Genomic DNA, 20490 nt, shown 5'->3' on the forward strand with positions numbered 1-20490 from the left:
TTTTTGTCCCTTGTATACAAGTTGTGAAATAGGCACTTCTCTCTTTTGTTTCTAAGCAAACAGGATGTTAGGACTTATACATAGAGAATAAATGCATTTTCCGTCTGTTCTATTGACCGATGTAAACATATTTCAAAGCATCCGTATAGTAATAAGCTGTCCTTAATATTTGAGCAGAAAGCATCTGGCAGTCTTACTTCTCATGTATTTGTAGTCTAAAAAGACTGTATATTTTCTGGAAATAGGATAAAGATGACCACATGGTCTTTCCAGTGACCCTTGTACCCTCTAGGAGACAGCACAGCCTCTTGCAAAGGACCACGTGGATCTGGCTTTCCGGCCTGAGTCCGACAATCTCTGCGGTATTCCTGACGCAGCATTTGTAGTCCCTTGGTTAGGAGAGAAAGCATAAGAAGGTGTGATATAAATAACTAAAGATAAAAGTAAAATAAATTTGGCTTGATGCAGAATATAGCTCTGATATTTCTTTAATTCCCATAAGTAGTCAGATAGGGTGATTCATACTTGAATTAATAAACAAAATGTGCCAGGAATCACAGTATTTCTGCAGAATATTTTAAAACAGTTTATGAGATAATTGACATCTACAAAATTACAATTTTTAAAACAAAAAGAGTGTGTTTGTGGGACGTGTGATAGCTTCATAAAAGTTAGTTCTGACAAATGCATGTTGTTCTCTATAATAACGATACCCTAATGCCTAAATAATGCACTGATCTCTAATAATAGGCTTACAAAGAATACTTTTATTTTTGAATGATGTATTGACAATGCAGTTTGTCTCAAGTTGAAGTGCATATTTGTGGAACAGCAGATGTACGTTTTCAAAGGACTTGCAAAACAAAGACCGGCTTTTTTTTTTTTTTTTTTTTTTCTTTTTGGAAAGTGAATGTGGATGCAGACTTCAGCATTAGGAGGAAATGAATGATTGATATCTAATAATCAAAACCATTTGTAGTACTGGGGATTGTTACCGTCTACTGCACAGGCCTTAAATCTCTCTCTCTTTGATCATTCCCTCTGAACAGACCCATATTCCTGGTGCCTGTCCAAAGATATCAGGAATTCATCAACACTCTCCAGTTTCAGGTTACGGACTACTGCGTCAGAGTTTGTGCTACAAGCATTTTACAGGATTCTGAGAGCCACCACTGGGATGACTACAAAGCTTTTTATGAGGTGTGAAGTTAAGTTTACTATCCCTCCTTTTTACACAAATATGTTTTACTGCCTACCTGCTTTCTGGCTAATTAGAAACATGAGCTTGGCATTACTAACACACGAAGGCTGTTAGGATAATATTTTTTAAATATTGAATTTGTACTTAGGAGAAACACTTTTTAAAAACCTGAAAGAGCTAGACATCAGAGCTCTCCTTCTGCTTAAAAGTAAAAATAACTTAATTTGAGCTGCAGCATGTGCTATCTAAGTTGGAATATAACGGGATACAATGAAAAGTCAAAGAGATTATGCCAAAATGCTACAACTTCATATTTTTCTCCAAAGGGACCGGTTCTGGGTATTCCTGCACTTTTTTTTTTTCTTATTGTATTTGTTTTAGCTAAATGTCTTTTCTTAAGCCACTTTGTTCTTTGTACATATTTTTTTTTGCCCTCTCGTTGTATGTTCTTATGAAGGTGCTTTAAGACCCATCTGATCATTTATAGCTTCCCTATTTTCATTTAGCCCATGTTTTGAAATCCCAAATTTCCACTAAATTAAAGCCTAATGATTCCCAGGACCAATTAAAATTAGTGATCATCAGGCTTCATCAGTTTTCCTTCCCCTCAAGCCCATTGATTATCCATAAGCCCCAATATTTAAAATTCCTTGAAGTTGATTTCAGGGCAGGATGAAACATTTATAATATCTTAATAAAACATAATCAGGGTTTTAAAAAAATTCATCAGTCAAGCCCAACTTCATTAGCTTTCCCAATTTGCCCTTTCCTTGGGATCAAAGCTTATGATTCTTGTTTTTCCTGACTGTCCTGATCGCCATGGAGTACTGGGAAAAAGAGTGGAGTATTATTCTGTGGGGTCACTCTTGTCAACTCCCTGACGCCCAAGGTTCCTGTGACTCTGTTTATGCCGAAGTTATTATCATAATAAATGTTGCCATAACAGAGAAAGGTAGCTCAGAAGCTCTCTTAAAGGACTTTCCACTTTTTTCTGAGACCATTTCATCCCTCCTTTAGAGGCCCTTCCCAGATAGTTTTTCTCTTTGCGAGAGCATTCATGTAGGGTTTTCCAAACCTGACGTACTTCAAACAGCACTGAGCAGAACAAGCACAAGGTGGTGGTGGTGCCAGGGTACCACGGGCAGACTGAGATAAGAGCAAAAGTACTGGTCTTCCCCTCTTTCGGCAGCAGCCCAGTCTCCTTATTTGCCTTGAGGTAAACAGATTGAAAACGAGTCCACCTCCGGTTTCAAACTATTTCAATATGTCAGTGCACTAATGAGCAATTTTATACGATGTTTTCATTAAGGTACAGGTATCATTTCACTGTGTCCAACATCGGGGTATTATGTCTTCTCTCATGCAAATCGGGAGCTGGAAGAGTTGTACAGTATAAATAATAAGTGGATACATTGAGAACCTGTTATTGAAGTTACCAAGTATTAAAAAAAACAACAAATTACCATGTAACATGCAGCTCTTAGAACTTATGACAAGGGTTTAGCTTCAAAGACAGAAATAATGAGATAGTTACCCTGTGATTACATGGTACTGTAGCTTCCATATACTTACATGGTCAGTGGTTACAGTTTAATTGCAGAGTTAGTGGTTGTTATTTATGCTCAGGAAAATAAAGTGATACTGCTTTCCTATTTACCAAAAATAAGAAACTTCTAAAAATAGCACAAATTTTAAACTGTTTTGACAACCAGAGTACTTTACAATGGTTTTATCCCGTTTACTGCACCCTTTTCTTCTCTCCCCATCATTCCAACTGATTCGTGAAACAGGACTAGTATGTTTTTGGCAGGGCCGTTTTGAGAGGAAAGGAGATGAAATCTGCCTGACTGGAAACGAAGAGTGGGATAGAGATCTCAGGGGAGCCTATTGCCATGTGCAGAGGGTAGTAAGGAAATAGTGAAAGAACTTACAAGATATGAAGGAATATTTGCTAGTGTTTTGTGATATCAGCTGAGCCCTAGATACATTATTTCCCTTTTCTAAACTATCAGGTTGAGAGAGTCAGAGAGTTCGTATCTCTCTGATGAGGTGCTGGTCAGATGGCACGTGGGTGTTCAGCTTACATGTTTAAAATTAAGCTTTTAGTATAGTTGACATCTGCTCAATTTTAGCAACTTGTGTTTTCCAATAGTCAAAGAATAAAGAATTGTCTGTTCAAAGATAATATTGAATGGCTTCTATAATAAAGCCCAGCTGCTTGTTTCCTGATATATAATCTAAATAAAAGCTCACATCTGTTTACATTATAGTGGGTCTATAAAAATAACAGATGTTTACTAGCAGAATACTTTTGAAATGACAACAAATAGAGAAACAGGTCAGAAAAATAAATGAATCACATTTAGTTTAATGAAAACCTTTGCATACATTACAGTTACGCACACTTCGAAGAGAATTGTGAGGAACGATGACCAATTTGGAATATTTTTAAGTAAACACGAAGTTTATATTTTAAAAAGTCTCAAAATAAGTATTTTTCACATTCAGGGAAAGAAATCTGCATGCCTCGTTACTTTTGTTTTCTCGTTTATTGATAACTATTAAGGAAATTGATTTCTATTTTGAAAAGTATGAAGAAATCATATTGGCCACGTTATTAAAAGCACCCGTCCATTACCATGGAGAGAGTTAGTGTAAATCATTCATACTCGTCATTACATCAGCTGGGGCAATTTTGCTTTAGTTAACATACAACACAAAAAGTATGACAAAATCAAGCTTTAAAACTCCTTTCTTACTTCAGGAAATTTTAAAAAGCGTTCCTTATCACAGAACACACAGCAAAGAAAGTATAAGAAACTCTAATTTTGCCACTTTCACATGAATTTTGTAATTTTTTTTCTTAAACAGTTTTGATATATGTCTAGTCCAGAACTCAGAAGTGGTCAAAACCCCCCTCCTTTGAACCTGACTCTTGGACATTTTGATGCTCTAATTTTCCACCCAAGTATACCAGTTCTACTCATTTATAAACTCCATTTGAAAGTCAATAGAAATTGACCATAAATTATTCTTACAGTGACTACCAAAGATTTTAGCAATCAGAGAAATTATCAGAAGAATAGTATGTAAGGAAAATACTGATAGGCATATCTGCATGAGAAACTATCAACTTTTGCTATAAAAGAACAGATTTTTTTTTAATGATGTTTGAGAACTATCAGTAGTGGGCAAAGCAGGAATTTTAAGTCAAAGAGGATTGCTTAGAGATAAAATGCGAAGTTTTGCTCATTGAATTTTTGATATCGTACCAATCAGGGTTAATACTTGAAAAGCACATTCTACTCTTCCTATTTCAAGTAGTTTTTTTTTAAACTGCTTTGAGGAAAATGAGGTCAAATGACTAGCATACCTCCCTGAGAGCCTGTTAACTTGAGGCCACCGTCTCATTTCTGCCTGTTCCCACTGGCCTTAGCTGCTCTTGGGTCTTCCTCTGTGGTCAGGGAGAATTTGGTACCCACAGAAGAGGTCTGTAGGGGGTGGAAAGGAAGGAGAATCTGGCCCCTTGGAAGTATGAAGTACTGTAAAAATGCTAAGAAATGATAACATCTGTCTAAGCTTTACAAACTCTTATAAAATCAGACCATTATAGTATCTGTTTCTAGCATGGTTATTAAAACCCCATGAATGAAGTAGCCTAATGTAATAATCTTTAATAGTTACCCATCCCCCCTTGGTTTCATGCATGCTGGTATGTGGTATGTAAGTTTATCTTTATTCCTGTCGTTTTCATTATAATGTGAAATCTCAAACATAATTTATAAGAATGACCTCCATGATGGTAATAGTCTCAGAAAAATATACATACTTAATTTAAATTATTAAAATTGAATTTTAGAAGAACCAGCCCACTATCTTAAACTAGCATGACTTGTTTGGCAACTGTAGAGCTGATTGCTTAAAATAAATTTTAAACTCCAGGCTAGGAGTAGGTAAATCAAGATATGCTGGGTTAAAAGCCTATGGCCTGGATTTGCACTAGAATATCTGGTCTTGTAATTGAAATAAAACATATGTTCCTTTGTCAATAAGGATGTTTTACATCTTGTCAAAAATCTTTCTTGGTCATTGAGTGTGTCAGACTCTCCAGCTATTTCCTTTCAGCCTGAACTAATTATGTTCATAGGAAGCAAACTGACATTTTGGAAGATGTGAGTCTATTGTTTAATGTGTGGTGGTTTTGCCAGGGGGAAAGATGCTCCTTCTCACTCCAGATGTGGCATTATTTCTTCTGTGCTCTTCATCACGACCTCTGGACCATTCTGCCCCCTAAGTTAGCCCAGGTGATCCTAACAGAAGTGCTGGAGAAATCTTTGGGTCTACTGGCCTCCAGATATGCTCGGGCCCATCCCAGTTACAAGCGAACGCCACAGATCAGGTAATTGAAGTTGTGAAAACCATTGCTTTTCAAGAAAACTTTTTCATCAACTGGTATAAAGCAGAATATAATTCTGAATCTCATGACATAACTCCTTGTATATTTAACATGTTTCTAACATCTGAAAGGAAATCATATTCAACTCTCCTGAGATACTTAAGTGGAAATGTGGAACTTCAATCAAAATAACTTTGCTTTTTTCTCTTCTTAAAACTGTATGTAGAACCCACTTGTTTCTAAAAAAAAAAAATGATTCAAGATGTATTACAATCTAAGACATTTATATACAAAGGTTATTAAATAAGATAAAGAGGAAAAATTGAGGCCTGAAATGGAGTAGGAAGCAGCAGTGCTGTGATTGGGCAGTTAATTTGACTTTGAAATTCTAGGCAACCAGGGGATTTTAGTTTTTCTTTTTGTTTTTAAGCTTTTAAATAGTGTAGTTTAGGGGCGCCTGGGTGGCTCAGTCGTTAGGCATCTGCCTTCGTTTCAGGTCATGGTCCCAGGGTCCTGGGATCGAACCCCGCATCGGGCTCCCTGCTCCGCGGGAAGCCTGCTTCTCCCTCTCCTGCTCCCCCTGCTTGTGTTCCCTCTCTCGCTGTGTGTCTCTCTCTCTCTGTCAGATAAATAAATAAAATCTTCAAATAAATAAATAAATAAATAAATAGTGTAGTTTATCTTCATAAGGAAACTCCTTTGTCTAATAATTTTTCTTCTTGATATATTCTAATTACTTCTTTCTTTTTCTCCTTTATTGTTTTCCTTTCTTTCCATCATGTATTACTAAAAACCAGTGCAGTAAAATGGGGACTCACAGACAAAGAGGTGCAGCAGTCACTGGGTGTTAATGACTAAACTGTAGTCCAGGTCTATGAGGCATCTAGGCGATGGCTACAAAAATGTTCGTAAAAGACTACAACAGTCCAGACAAAGAAAAGGCTTTTGTTTTATAAATATTCTCACTGATGTGATTAAGATCTGTCTTTTCTTCAGATATATATTAGGAAGAAACTAAAGACACCAGAGGCTTTTTTTTGGCAGTAGGAATCATTTCCTGATCATGTTCTTGTAAACCATGCTGCATTTGAAGGGTATTTAGGTCCTGCTACGGTGTTTCATAAATATGGTATTTTGCAAAGGCTGTTTTGAATTACTGACCAAGCATTTTTTTTTTAAATCATTGAACTCAGAAGAATAGATGGAAAGTTTTTTCTGAGAGCAAAGAGTACCTTCATTCTTTTTCTGTGTAGCTTAAATCTCTTTTGACTATGAGGTGGCAAGTCATTATGAGATGTTTGCGAAATCAGATTTACTGGGTAGTATGTTTAATTAACTGTACTATAGAGACTTTTGGTTTATGTTTTCTGGGTGGTTACATAAAAATGCCATGAAAAGCTAGAGTTATTTCTTATAGTTTTTTAAAGAAAAATAAATAAATAATTTTATTTGATTAATACTAAACCACTGTTACTGTGGAAATCAGTGTGTGTGTATGTGTGTGTGTGTACATATATCTTGGATTTGTAACTGTTTAATTAACTATTAGAGCAAATGGATGAAAATTGCAGTTAAACCTTCCTAAAGGCAATTATTGATGTTTTTAGTATTCTAGTGGCCTTCAGCCATCGTATGACTAAAACCATATATATCATATAATATGTGTTGTATGTTAGTAATATATATATAAACTTACTTTATATATATGTATGTAATAAATAAATAAAAATAAGTTTGAGGCCAAAGTCTCATTTTAAAAGATATTCATACTTATTTGTTTTCTTATCACTTCATGATTTCCATCATCTATTTCTTGAACACTGAATTTAAAAGAAAAAAAAAAGAAAAAATTAACTGAGGTTTGTACAATTCAGTCATATACCAAAATAATCTTTAAACAGATCTTTGGGTCTCTGTTAAAACACAGGAAAGATAGAAACAAAGAAATGAGTTTATGAATAAGATTATAAAATACAACAAAGTTTCCACAAATTTATTCAATATTGAAAATTTTGGAAACTATAGTCTTCTCCATTTGTGCTCTGGTCTCATTTTTTCTTCCTCTCCCATTTGCTGGGGAAACATGTTACCCAAACTTGTAACTTTCTTTTGGCAGCCTGTGCTTGGATAAGGAGAATTGTTCTCCTATCAAAATTTTACCATCATATACATGTGGGTAATAGCAAATTAACTTTTAATCTGGCTCCTCTTTTGCTGGACATAATTTCAAGGAAAATCTCTTGAGCTGCTTGAATAGTATCCTAATAATGCAAAATAAACCTTAAAAAAAAAAAGAAAGAAAAGCACCCCTAAAACATTTCAGTATTATAGATAGACCTCACCATTCCTAAAGATAATGGTATATGAGTCATCTAACACCTGGAAACTCAAATGCTAAGCTTTGATTCTTTCTGTCTTTGATCTCTGAAGCTCTGGTATCTAACCAAATATTTCTATTCTTACATATGTTTAATATAAAAGATATGAAGGATAGTGTATATACCAAGCAGAAAAACAATTTAACATGATTTTCTTTTTCTTTCCAATAGACTTGATGTCACGACAATTTTAATATGCACTGAGAACATGTTATGGTCAGTTTGTCCATCTGTACAGAAGCTTTTGAATCCTCATGAGTATATAGATGATAAAATTTTTAAAATTCATACCCATTGTAATAATCTGTTCACAACATTAGTTATTTTGACTTCACCCCTAACTGAATTGTATCAGTAAGTATCAAACATATTTTCTTTTTAGCTATTGTGATATGTAAATAACGGGACTTAAAGTTATTTTCATACTACTTATTGAATTGTGTGAAGTAGCAAGTAGAAATATTTTGAAGTGCATTTTTGATATTGTGATTTGCGCCATTTTACAAAACGAGCTAATACTGTGTTATATCTCTTTCGGTCAATCTTACTCAGATGCTAAGGCCCCAGTAGAATCGGGATTACCTTGAGCTTCACTATTTGAGTTGTTTAAATGATTTTATTAGTGGGTTGGTTATTTTCAATCACAGCTTGATACTTAAGAAGAAAATCATATCTAATGGCTTTTTACTCTCTTAAAAATATTTTTTAGTTTTAATTTGATATAAAGTGCTTTGCTCTAATAGAAAAATTTTAAAAGTTGATGCCAAAATATTCCCAAATCTGGAAGAAACCTAATGTTTCCACACTGTCAGTTAATCTGCCATACATTTGCATTTTGAGTATTAGGCTGTAGTGTCTGAGCTAGTAATGGCAGGTGGCAATAGGAATAAGTAATTGCATTTTTATTTTCTGTCTATCCGTCTATTTACTTATTTATTTTTTAAGTAAACTCTGCGCCCAACATGGGGCTTGAACTGACGACTCCAAGATCAAGAGTCACGTGCTCTACTGACTAAATCAGCCCTGTGCCCCAGCAATTGTATTTTTTTGGAAAAGGAGATGGAAGTTTATTGAATTCAGTGCAAGGGAGAAGCAGGCGTAAGAGGAAAGGAGAGACTGTCTGCCAGGAAGCAGTGGTGGGGGGCTATAGTTAAGAGGAAGAGTGAGGAGGTATGGGAATGTATGCAGTTTTCCTTTTTTAGTACCTGTGCCAGGTTTTAAATAGCCCATTGGTCAGCTAGGGCCTATGGATATTTTGAGGTGGGTCATTAAAGAGCCTGTTTGCATTCAGCCCAGTGTTCACTGTGGGCCCTTTTACCTTACTCAGGTTTTCATTGCTCATGCCTGTTGCCTAACAGTGTCCTCCGCATTCCCCTATGACAGATCAACAGTGATGGATCTTTGGCATTTGGGTGGAAGTCTCATCTTCAGTAGCTGCTTCATGCTGGACAGGGGGCACACTGTTCCTACCTAAATTTGTTGGTCCGTCATGGGTTCTGTGCAGGTATAGACCAGAGCATGGTATTATATTAACGTGCATACAGGTGATTTGAGTGAAAATCCCTGGTGGGCAGGTCCATGGGATTTAGGGGGAGGGGATCCTCCGATGGTATGGGCTGGGATCCTTGTTGAACCATCATTCGTACAGAATTGTTGGATTCACTCAGACTCGTGAGAATGTTTTTTGCCTGTAGATCAAGATGGCAGCTGGATCTGAGGGAACAAAGGAAAAAAGGGGAGCCCGAAAGAAGCAAGGTGGCTGAGAGTCAGCCAGTGTCAGCAAAGGGTCCCCACCAAGTTGGTAATGTGTGTGGATTCACCCTGGATGAGCTGCCCCTACCAGTTGCGCCACATGTCGGGAATGGAGGCCTCAGGGGGGTGGAGTGGGAGAGGAGAGGAAAGGGGTCCTTCACCCTCACAGGCACCGGAGTCCAACCTGTTCACCGTCAGACCTTCAGACCACACTGAGGAGCCGCCCTGGCCAGAAATCTGTTGTGTGAGGCGTACTAGGGTTAGACAGCAGAAGAGCCAAAAACAGAAAGGAGAGGGAGAGCAGTGTCCCTCCAAAGGCAAGTGGGGAACTGGCTCCCTCTGGAGCTTCAGATCCTCACAGAGGAGTAATCTCTGCTGGTTACTCAGTTCCCCAAGGTCGTCAGTTCCCCAAGGAGTACTAGAGTCAATCCACTGGGGGAAAAGTCCTGAGAAAGTCCCAGAGAATCCAGGGAAAGTCCCAGGCCAGCAGAGGTTCCGGTGAGGGCTACCAAATGTGGGGTGACCCCATCAGGTGAAAGAACTCACCCAAGGCAGAACAAAGGAGACAGAAGTTTATTAATACACTGGAAGGGAGTAGTGGGCAGGACAGCAAAGGAGAGACTCATCAATTGCATTTTTAAAATGTGGAAAGATTTTACGTAGTAAATAAGATTTAGAGAAATTAAAAATTTTGAACTACTTTTCTGGTTTATTTCCTTCAAATTGGTAATATTGTAGAAGACGTTGAAGTAGATCTTATAATAAAACAATAATACAATTTTGTTTAAACTCTCCTCCAAAATAGTCACTTTATCTTGAAAGACTAGATAATTGCATATTCTTAGTTTCTTGGATAGGAAAAATTATGCATATTTCTATTTCTTAGGATAAATTCAGTAAAGTATTCCTTTCTGGAAGATTCTGGTAAGAGAAATATATAAATCTTGATTTTCAGTAAATTTTGAGACTTTTGTGTTCGAAATTCTCTGAGTAATTAACAAGTTTGATTTCAATTTCCCTATAATTTTTACCCACTCTGACTTTCAACAAACCCATTGTTTATAGATTGTTTTTCTGGCAACGCTGCCCTTGAGAACTAATTTTAGAAATGGAGAATTCTTTCAGAAAGGGGAAGAAATAGTGAGATAAATTGCCATAAGTTTGGGATTATATGCATAATAGTTCATAATCATAAAAAGCTCAAGGTCTGAAGCACATAATAAATCCTGAGAAACTCAAGTGATTTACCATAGATGAAAAAATCGCTATGCTCTTAGTTCAACGGGTCATTTCATCTGAGAGGAAGGCCCTGTGAAAATCAGGAACAAAGTTGACAAATTTCATGGATTGGTCATGGTGAGCGATATTGAATTTCATGGTTTGTCACAGATGAATAGAAAAATTTTAACCCCCCCAATGCATTTGTAAAACAAATAAATTATTATCAAAGATTGCATATTTTAATAATAATAATGTAACATACATTTATTATTGTTAACCCATGACCTTTTGATACATTTTTTAACAACTATGCAAGTACTCAAATCTGTGATTTGTGCATTAGATACTGCACTGTAACCTCATTCAACAAATTTAAATTGCTAATTTCAACCAGGATTACAGAACATTTTACACCAAGCACTGCCTCTGGTTTTTCTTAATATAAAACATAGATGGCTACATTGCTTTGAAGCATGAACAAAAAGTCTAGATACTTTCCTTTTTAATATTTCTCAGTTCATATAAATTTTCACAAATTGTATCCATTCATGTTGATTTAAATTTTATGATTGTTTTTCTAGAATATCAGTGCAGTCTTTGAAATGTATTTTGCTTTGTATTGATAAGCATGTTCTTCACCAAGTAGGAAAAAGTTGTATGTGTGTTACAAGGACCCTATTGATTTATTTAGCGTCCTGTTACAGCCAGGGTATGAGATTCTCATATTATTAGTATTTAGGGGAAAAAAGTGTATCTCTATTTCTCATTTAAAAATTAATAAAGAGGGCATGTACTGAATGGAGCACTGGGTGTTATACGCAAACAATGAACCATGGAACACTACATCAAAAACTAATGATGTAATGTATGGTGATTAACATAACATAATAAAAAAAATTAAACTATGCTTTGAGGAATTGGTGAAAGGTAACAATCAGAAGTTGATAGTATTGAATTTTTTATAAACTGTACCTGACATTTGTCACTACATGCGATATTCCTTTTTTGAAGGTGACTGCCTTTCTTCCAAGTAGTTCTGACAGATGAACTGAATGTATTTTCCTTTCTGAGTTTAGTGTAGGATCACTAAGTCCCAGGGCAGGCATACATGATTTTAAAATCTTTTCAGGAAGAATGAAACCTGTTTGCAAAAATGTGTGTTCTCTTTTAACTCTCCTTTGTAGATTTCTGTTAGAATGTTATAAAAGGAGTACATTAAGTTTGTCCTCGAGGGAATGAGACCTGCTGAAACATAAAATATTCACCATGTATTTTCCAAAATGCCTATTGCTTGTAGATCTTCCATCAAGGCAGTTAAAGTGCACATTCAGAAGCGTCCTCGGTGCACATTCACACACATACTCAAACATGGTTTCAGATGGTGCATTTTGCTTGCGTAGAATGTTAATTTTCGTTTCTATATAGCAAATTAAAATTTAATTCTTCAAATTTTAGGTAAATGCAGTTTAGTTTCAATTCAATCAATGTTGTTGCCTCTCCAGCCCCTCTGATTAAGTACAGGGATTAAGCACAAGGGTTATAGCAGTGAGCAAGATAAATACCTGCCATCGAGTAAAGTCTAATAAAATTTCTAATGTTAAGGTTAAATTTATTTACACACACAACAATGTCGCAACATTTAATAACATAGAAGAATGAATTTCAGTACAAGTGCCAACACACCAGGCAAGGGCCGGAGTCATCAGGTATGGGCCCGAATACTGACCAGCAGACCTATCTTGAGTTTCACTTGGTATCACTAGTATGGCTTTGAATAACTAGATTCCAAGGTATTTCAAAATATGCTGTGTCTATAGTTTGGTTTCAAACCAACGCTAGGTATTTTGAGGTTATGGTCTTAGCCTATTTATTTACTTATTTATTTAAAAATATTTCACTGTCCCTCACAAAGCAGAGCATGGACTGAAATTTCACTTTTCATACTTCAAGAATGTCTGGCATGCTTTGAAAATAGGCGGTTCCTCAAAACGTTAAGCATAGAGTATGCTTATGTAAAATATTGAGCATATGGTCCTATGACCCAGCAGTTTTACTCTTAGGTATAGACCTAAATGAAGTAAAAACGTTTGTCAGTATAAAGATTTGTATACAAGTGTTCATAGCAGCATTTTAATAGTAGCACAGAGTGAAAAAAACCCAAATGCCTATCAGCTGGTGAATGGATAAACAAAATGTAGCATATCCATGTAGTGGACTATTATTCAGCCATAAAAAAGAATTTGGAGTGCTGACAGATGCTACCTACCTCAACTCAGGACTGAACTTCAAAAGCATCATGTTAAGTTAAAAAAGCCAGACAAAAGAGAGTATATATTGTCCAGTTCACTTTACTAGAAATTTTCAAAATAAATAATAAGAGACAAAAAGTAGATCGATTAGTGGTTGCCAGAGGCTGGGAGGAGAGAGAATGGGTAGTACCTGCTATTTTGGGTACAGGATCTCTTTGGAGGGTAATGAAAATGTTATAAAATGAGATAGTGGTGAAGGTTATGCAACTCTGAATATACCGGAAACCATTTGTTGTCAACTTAAAATGAGTACATTTTGTGGTATGTGAATTAGATGTCTTAATAAAGCTCTTAAAAAATGAATACATACTGAATAGAAATAAAGATTTAAATAATTAAAATGTAAAAAAGAGGGGCACCTGGGTGGCTCAGTCGTTAAGCGTCTGCCTTCGGCTCAGGTCATGATCCCGGGGTCCTGGGATCGAGCCCCACATCGGGCTCCCCGCTCCGTGGGAAGCCTGCTTCTCCCTCTCCCACTCCCCCTGCTTGTGTTCCCTCTCTCGCTGTGTCTCTCTCTGTCAAATAAATAAATAAAATTAAAAAAAAAAAAAAAAATGTAAAAAAGAAATGGCAGAATATAAAATGATTCAGAAAGTAAAGTTAGTTGTTTTAGCCATTTTGTTTAGATTAAATGACTCCCTTTTGTCCCCTTCCTCTACACATTGCTTTTGAGGAAAATATCTATTTTTTTAAAAAACCTAAAATCAAACAGCCTTATATATGATTCTAATAATGTAAAACACTGGTGAAGAGTTAGTCATTGCCTTTGGAGAAGGCTTGTGCCCTGAATCTCTGACTAGCTGTTTCCTGCCCTCTCCTCTGAGATCAAGTCTTGCTTGGCCTGACCACCATATGTCCCATTCTCTGTCTGCCCTTTGGCTGCATACCACCCAAGATTGCTCATCACAGATGGCCCCTGAAATTCATCCTCCTTTCCACTAAGGAAGGTCTGACAAAGCTTCTATTCATTCTTTACTCTCTTTTTTTAACCAGCATCTGTTATGTACCTACAGTTAGTCCAAGCATTGTGCCAGTCCTTTTCTGTCTTCAGATCATCATTTTCTAACCTCAAAGACTTATTGTCATCATGCTCTCAAGCCAGGGGGCAGGAGAAAAGTGGGGAGCCATATTTCTGAGTGTCTTACCTTAATTTCTCTTACTTAATGACATTCAGGAAATTACCTATAGTCCCAGGGGTGATGCTGGTTTATGAAAGCAAAACAATCACTTAGAATTGTGTTTAAAATGGTGAAGTAGATTGAACTTGGTTCTCTGTACATCTTTATGGTTAATTGTGATCAGAAAGGCTTGCATGTCCTCATTGTCTCAAGTATTCCAGCGCTGTCCCAGGAGTTCAATTTCAAACTAATTCTACTTCTTCTGATGTTGTGGTCTTCTCTTGGTACTTTAGTTTATCGAGCACCTCCAACGGCTTAGGCTCCGTGGTAGACTCAGGAGTGAGGCATCTGGCCTGGCCCCTCTGCCCCTTGGAATTTACATCCTTGGGCTGCTTCAACTCCATCCTGGAGGTTTGTTCCATTAGCATCATATTATGAGACACTGTTCTCTTGCGAGGGCAGCCAAAAGCAGGGCAGCACAAGAAAAGCATAAAACCCAGCTAGCTCTTTTTAGCTTATCAGTTGTTATCACTTTTGATGTGTATTGGATTTATTTCTTTCTAGCAGCAGCTGGCTACATAAGCTCAAAAAGTCAATGAGTTTTGTTAATGAAGAAGGGAAGAAAGGCAACATACTTGTACATCAGAGAACCACAAGAGACTGAATCTGGGGCAGAGGGCCCAAGTGGCATGCCGTGATGAGCACAGAGCCTGCATGATGCTAGTGACAGGGAAGGGGCAAGGGGCAGCTGAGGCTGGACGAAGGGCAGGGAATTTCCCCAAATCCCACTTTCCTCCCCTTAAGCAAAACAATCTTTACAGTCTGCTAATTTGGAAATGTGAGGAAATGTATTCTGCTTCAGCCTATGGACAATTACTTATTTTTAAAAGAGTATTTAAATTTGCTCTATCAAAATTCTTCTCTGTCTAGCAGAAAATATAATTCTGTGGCTCTTATGATTGTATTTTATTCTCCACTATGAATTATTTAGAACGCCCTCTCTTTTAAGTGTATACCAAAACATCATTAGAGGTTATCTAATAGCCAGCTCATCATTTCATTCCCCCAGTGAGGCTTGTGGGCCAATTTTCACCCTGTTATACTCTCCAGAATAATGACACTAATTTGGGATCTTGCTGTGGAATTAAATGCTTATACAGATCCCACCCCCTCTGAGACCATAAACATCTGCCATAACATTTCTTATAGCCAAATAACCCTACTATTACCAGGATGACTGAGAAACCATGAGTGGAATAAAAGTTTCAGTACTGGCAGAAATGTTCTGGGAAATACTGTATCGCCAGTAGTTTGTAGTCTTAAGAAATTTTGGCACCATTCCAAATAACCATCCCATTATTATTAGATTCTCCATTATTTTTTCTAATCTCAAGGATGAAACTGTAATTAGGCAACCATTTAGACTATGAGATAGTTGTAGACCGTCTTAAGAAGTATTTGCAACTGTTGTTATCATACTGATAATATCTTACATATCTTGGTCCCTTATTAGGTGCCTGCACTTTGCTAGGACCTTTATATGCATGATCTCAGTCATCACACTGACTATGTAAGGTGATTATTATTATTATTCCCATTTTTCCAAATGAGAAAACTGAAGCTGAATCAATTGTCTAGCAACATTACACATCCAGTGAAGAGCCCACCCAAGCTAAAAACTTAGTCTTTCTGGCTCCAGAGCTCCTGTGTATGCCCACACACTGCCTCTGAATAGTCTTCAGTGACCCTACCCTTGGGTACGGAGCAGGCAGCAAAAAGTAAATGTGAAAGGATCAGAGGGAGATTAAGTCCTCAGAAGAAACAAGGCAAAATAAGGGCATAAAGAGGGATGAGGTGGTGAAATAAGAAATATCTTAGGCTGATCAGGGAAGACATTACAAGGTTTTGAGGTAGAGCAGTCTAGAGAGCCAGCTGAACTTGACAGAGAATACATTCTAGCTAAGGTGTTTATTCTTGGAGAAATGAACTGCCCCCCCTCCCCAGATAACTGGACAAATGGGACTTTATGCAAAGGGCTCACAGAAGTATGTGCCAAATTAGGCGGAGGCTAGGATACCACAGCCTCCAGTCTCTATTTGTCTCTCATGAAGCCCCTTATCTCTTGTCCCATCCTTTTCCCCCAGCCTGATTTCCTTTGAGATCTCCTTTCTTGCCAGACCCCTTGCTACATCTCCTCTCACGTGATACCAGCACCCTCCCTTCCTACCTCCCTTGCTAGTACATGTCCTACTCTCACTCTTTTGGCCTGTCTGTCCAGAGTTTGGAACACTGCTGGTGAGAGTCACTTAGCTGGCCTTTTGTACCTTCTGATAACGCCGCTCTTTGTCCTACTAGTGGGTGGCTTTCTCTCCAAAGCATCCTCCTCCACTTTAGCCAAACCCTCCACTTTGCCCCATCCCACTATTTGTTAGCAGATGGCCTTGCCCTGTACTTTCTGAGAAAACCTAGACCGTCATGAATGTACTTTAACTTCTCATTTCCATTTTAAATAATTATCTTGATCCTTACTCACCTCCAAATCCTTTGATAGTCAATGTGTCTCTTTTTCCAGCCAAAGTATATCTTTTTCCTGCGCTCTTAATCACATCTACTTTCTACTCCATGGCCATAGTCTTTTAAATAGTCTTTCTCTTCTTCTGATTCTTTTCCCAAAGGCTCTTTTATATTAAAATTTTTTCTTTCTCTATTATTGTATTTCCCTTCTAAAGCAGTTTGTATTCACTATCTCCATTTTGACACCTGTCATTCATTCCATGAACCACAACTGCCCTCATCAGCTAAACAAACAGCATGGGACAGATCATCCATGCCTATCCAGTCGCTAACTCCAATTTTTGTCCCTCCATGCAATTACCCTCTCTGCAGCTTTTATCACTATTGGCCATTTCTCCTCCCTTGGTTTCCCTAATATCACTTTGTCCTGGCTCTTTTTTTTTTTTTTTTAAGATTTTATTCATTTATTTCAGAGAGAGAGAATGAGAGAGAGCACATGAGAGGGGGGAGGGGCAGAGGGAGAAGCAGACTCTCTGCCGAGCAGGGAGCCCGATGCGGGACTCGATCCTGGGACTCCAGGATCATGACCTGAGCCGAAGGCAGTCGCTTAACCAACTGAGCCACCCAGGCGCCCTGTCCTGGCTCTTTGCCTACATCTTAAATTATTCCTTCTTGGTTTCATTTGAGTGCTTCTCTTTCTCACCTCACCCTTTAAATGTTGGTGTGTTCTAGAGCTCTGTTCTTAACCATCTTTTTCTCTTACACTCTTTCTTTGGGTGAATTCACCCATCCCCATGGTTTTGCCATTATGACTTCCACATTAATATCTTCCACCCAGATATCTCTTATATAGGCTACATCAGCAAATCCAAATTTCTTTTGGATGTCTCTCTTTGGATGTACTTCATATGCCTGCAGCTCCCTCAGCCTACTTGAAACTAAAATACCTGCGAGTCCTCCCAGGTTTCTCTCAACCCTTAACCCTTCTCCTTTCTACCTTCTCCCTTGTGCCATCTCCAACCCCATGTCTTTAGGGAGTTAATTCTATTAATTTTATGTTTATGTTTTATGTATTTGCCTCCTACCTATTTCTCCTTTGCTTCCTACTTAGGTTAGGATATTGTCCTCTTCTGTCTGGTCTACTGAAATATGATGTCATTATCCCTGTTACCCTAGCCTTGATCCCTCCAGATCACTCCACACTGTTGCACAAGTGCAATATATTTTTCTAAAATATAAAATAGCTGATATAACTCCCGTGCTATAAACTCTTCAGCAATTCCCCATTGCTGGCATGAAGTCCAAACTCCTTATGAAAGCATATCGCAGTATCCTGACCCAGGCTTCTGCTTAGTTCACACAGTGTAATGTAGGGATTGGAAACATGACAGCCTCATTTTGAGGCGTATTTAAGAAATTTTGTTCTTTCTGAAATTTAGTAAGAAAAAAATGGCTTTCAAAGAAGAGATATATTAGAAGTCTAAAAAATATTGAAGTATATTTGATTATAGTAGGTGTACTACTTGGCAAGACAAACTGGGGAGGGACAGGTCACATTTGGAAAATGTGAGACTACAAGAAGCAGGATATGGAATGAAAAGATCAGAATGGGTTTTCAAAATGGAATTCTGTTCTACATATATTTAAAAGATGCTGTTGCTCCTGTACTATATATAAAGTTTTTACCTAATAATGGTATTGTCATACTTTTCCAAGTGTAAGGGTTACGGTATAGGGGCCTCTGGGTTACCTATTAACATAGATCCCAAGTGGATGGGTGCATTGTCCGTTCTAGTTAGTGCAGTACCATTTTGTGTAAAATCATGAACTTCGAGGGGTGCCAGGGGTGGCTTTGTCGGTTAAGCACCCAACTCTTGATTTCAAGTCAGGTCATGATCTCAGGGTCATGAGATCAAGCCTGGGGCTCCGTGCTGAACGTGGAGTTTGCTTAACATTCTCTCTCTGCCCCTATCCCCAATCACATGTGCTCTCTAAAACAAACAAACAAACAAACAAACAAACATTAACTTCAAATACTCAGTGAAAATAAAAAGTCTGATGGTCTTCATGGTTAATGTTTCCTGTGTATTCTGAAATAATTCTTTTATTTCCCCCAGGACTTTTCAGCATGGCATAGATGATTCTGCTTCAGATTCCATAAAACCATTTTTCAAGCAACCATTACATTGGTTTTCTTGCATATCACATTTCTACCCTTCTTTACTCAGGTGAGAACCTCTAAATGCCTCACTATGTATAATTCTATGATCCCTTTAAAGTTTAATAGAAACTTTTATCCATGGAGGTAACTGCATCTCACAAAAAGAACTTACAATTTTTATAGTATGCAGGTAAGTAAAAAGTATTACTTCTCTTTTTATTAGCTCAAGAATCCAATATACAAGCTTCATAATCATTCTGCTAACTTATAGCTTTAGTGTTGTAATGGAAAATGTGAATTTTTGGAATTTAGTTCTATTTTAGCTAATTGCTTAGTCATTTTAAACTTCTTCCTTCTTGATCTATGATGGAGATTTGACAGTTCTCCAACTAATTATTAAAAAAAAAAAAGAGCAAAACTGGGTAATTCATGGAACAAACTAGAGCCTTAAGTAAAAGTTGAGAGAGAGTAAACTTTAAAAAATTATGAATAGGGTCTTTCACTTTTATTATTTAATAAACGGCATTTAAGCATAAGAAAAATCATTTAAAACATGAAATATACTTGCAGAATAATCTGATGACATTTTGTGGCATTATATAGAATGTCAGTTTGATTCTTTGCTGAATATATCATTGGAAAGTACCTTTCCTTGGTATCTGTGAATAAATACATCATGTATAGCTGACGGAGATACTGTTAATTCCCATACATTCTTGATTCATCTTGGAAGTACACTATCAATGATTTCACTCTCTAAATTGAGTGACTGTCTCTCACTCTTGAGGAACAGGAGTCCTACCCATAAATAGAGGTTGTGTAAACCTCTACACAGAATCTCCATAAACACAAGAAGTAAATCTTGTTTATCTACTAAGTCGCTATCTCCATATAGGAAATGGGGAATCTGAGATCAGTGACACCTAGACCCTACCTTCAAGGACCTTAGTGTATTGTTATTACTTACAAATAAAACATTTTCACCATCTCTGATAAATTTCTTATGATCGATTCCTAGAAACAGAATACCCTCAATACCCTGCCATCTCAGTACCCAGCAGCTTGCATGTAAATAGTCTCATGGCATTGAGAATTAAATAGCTGACTTTTTAATACTCATTGTTGCAAAAATAAGAAATTGAACAACTGAATCTTTTACAGTGTGAATTAAACAAACAAAAAATCTGTATCCCAAACTTCTCAACCTATTTGGTCTCCGTGTTTTCAGAGTTGCTTTAATCTATTAGTATTACCACTTTCATTGTCGTCTATAACCATTAAGATTATCCCCATTCATGGGAATGCAAGCTGGTGCAGCCACTCTGGAAAACAGTGTGGAGGTTCCTCAAAAAGTTGAAAATAGAGCTACCATATGATCCAGCAATTGCACTACTGGGTATTTACCCCAAAGATACAAATGTAGGGATCTGAAGGGGTACA

The 20490-nt window shown here is 37.2% G+C and overlaps 1 protein-coding gene across 4 annotated transcripts in view; it reads left to right on the plus strand.

The window, feature by feature from the left end:
- KIAA0825 (KIAA0825 ortholog) overlaps positions 1-20490 on the plus strand; it is a 380793-nt gene that overhangs the window by 119520 nt on the left and 240783 nt on the right. For all 4 annotated transcript variants that reach the window (XM_081826564.1, XM_031038286.2, XM_081826563.1 and 1 more), the window contains 4 exons: positions 1050-1200; positions 5410-5600; positions 8147-8329; positions 19007-19117. In XM_081826564.1, the coding sequence (XP_081682690.1) occupies positions 1050-1200; positions 5410-5600; positions 8147-8329; positions 19007-19117 (636 nt within the window). The remainder of the gene's footprint in view (positions 1-1049; positions 1201-5409; positions 5601-8146; positions 8330-19006; positions 19118-20490) is intronic.

This window comes from Leptonychotes weddellii, chromosome 7, assembly GCF_054177405.1.
Source record: "Leptonychotes weddellii isolate Sample4059 chromosome 7, ASM5417740v2, whole genome shotgun sequence".
In the NCBI taxonomy this organism is placed as follows: domain Eukaryota; kingdom Metazoa; phylum Chordata; class Mammalia; order Carnivora; family Phocidae; genus Leptonychotes; species Leptonychotes weddellii.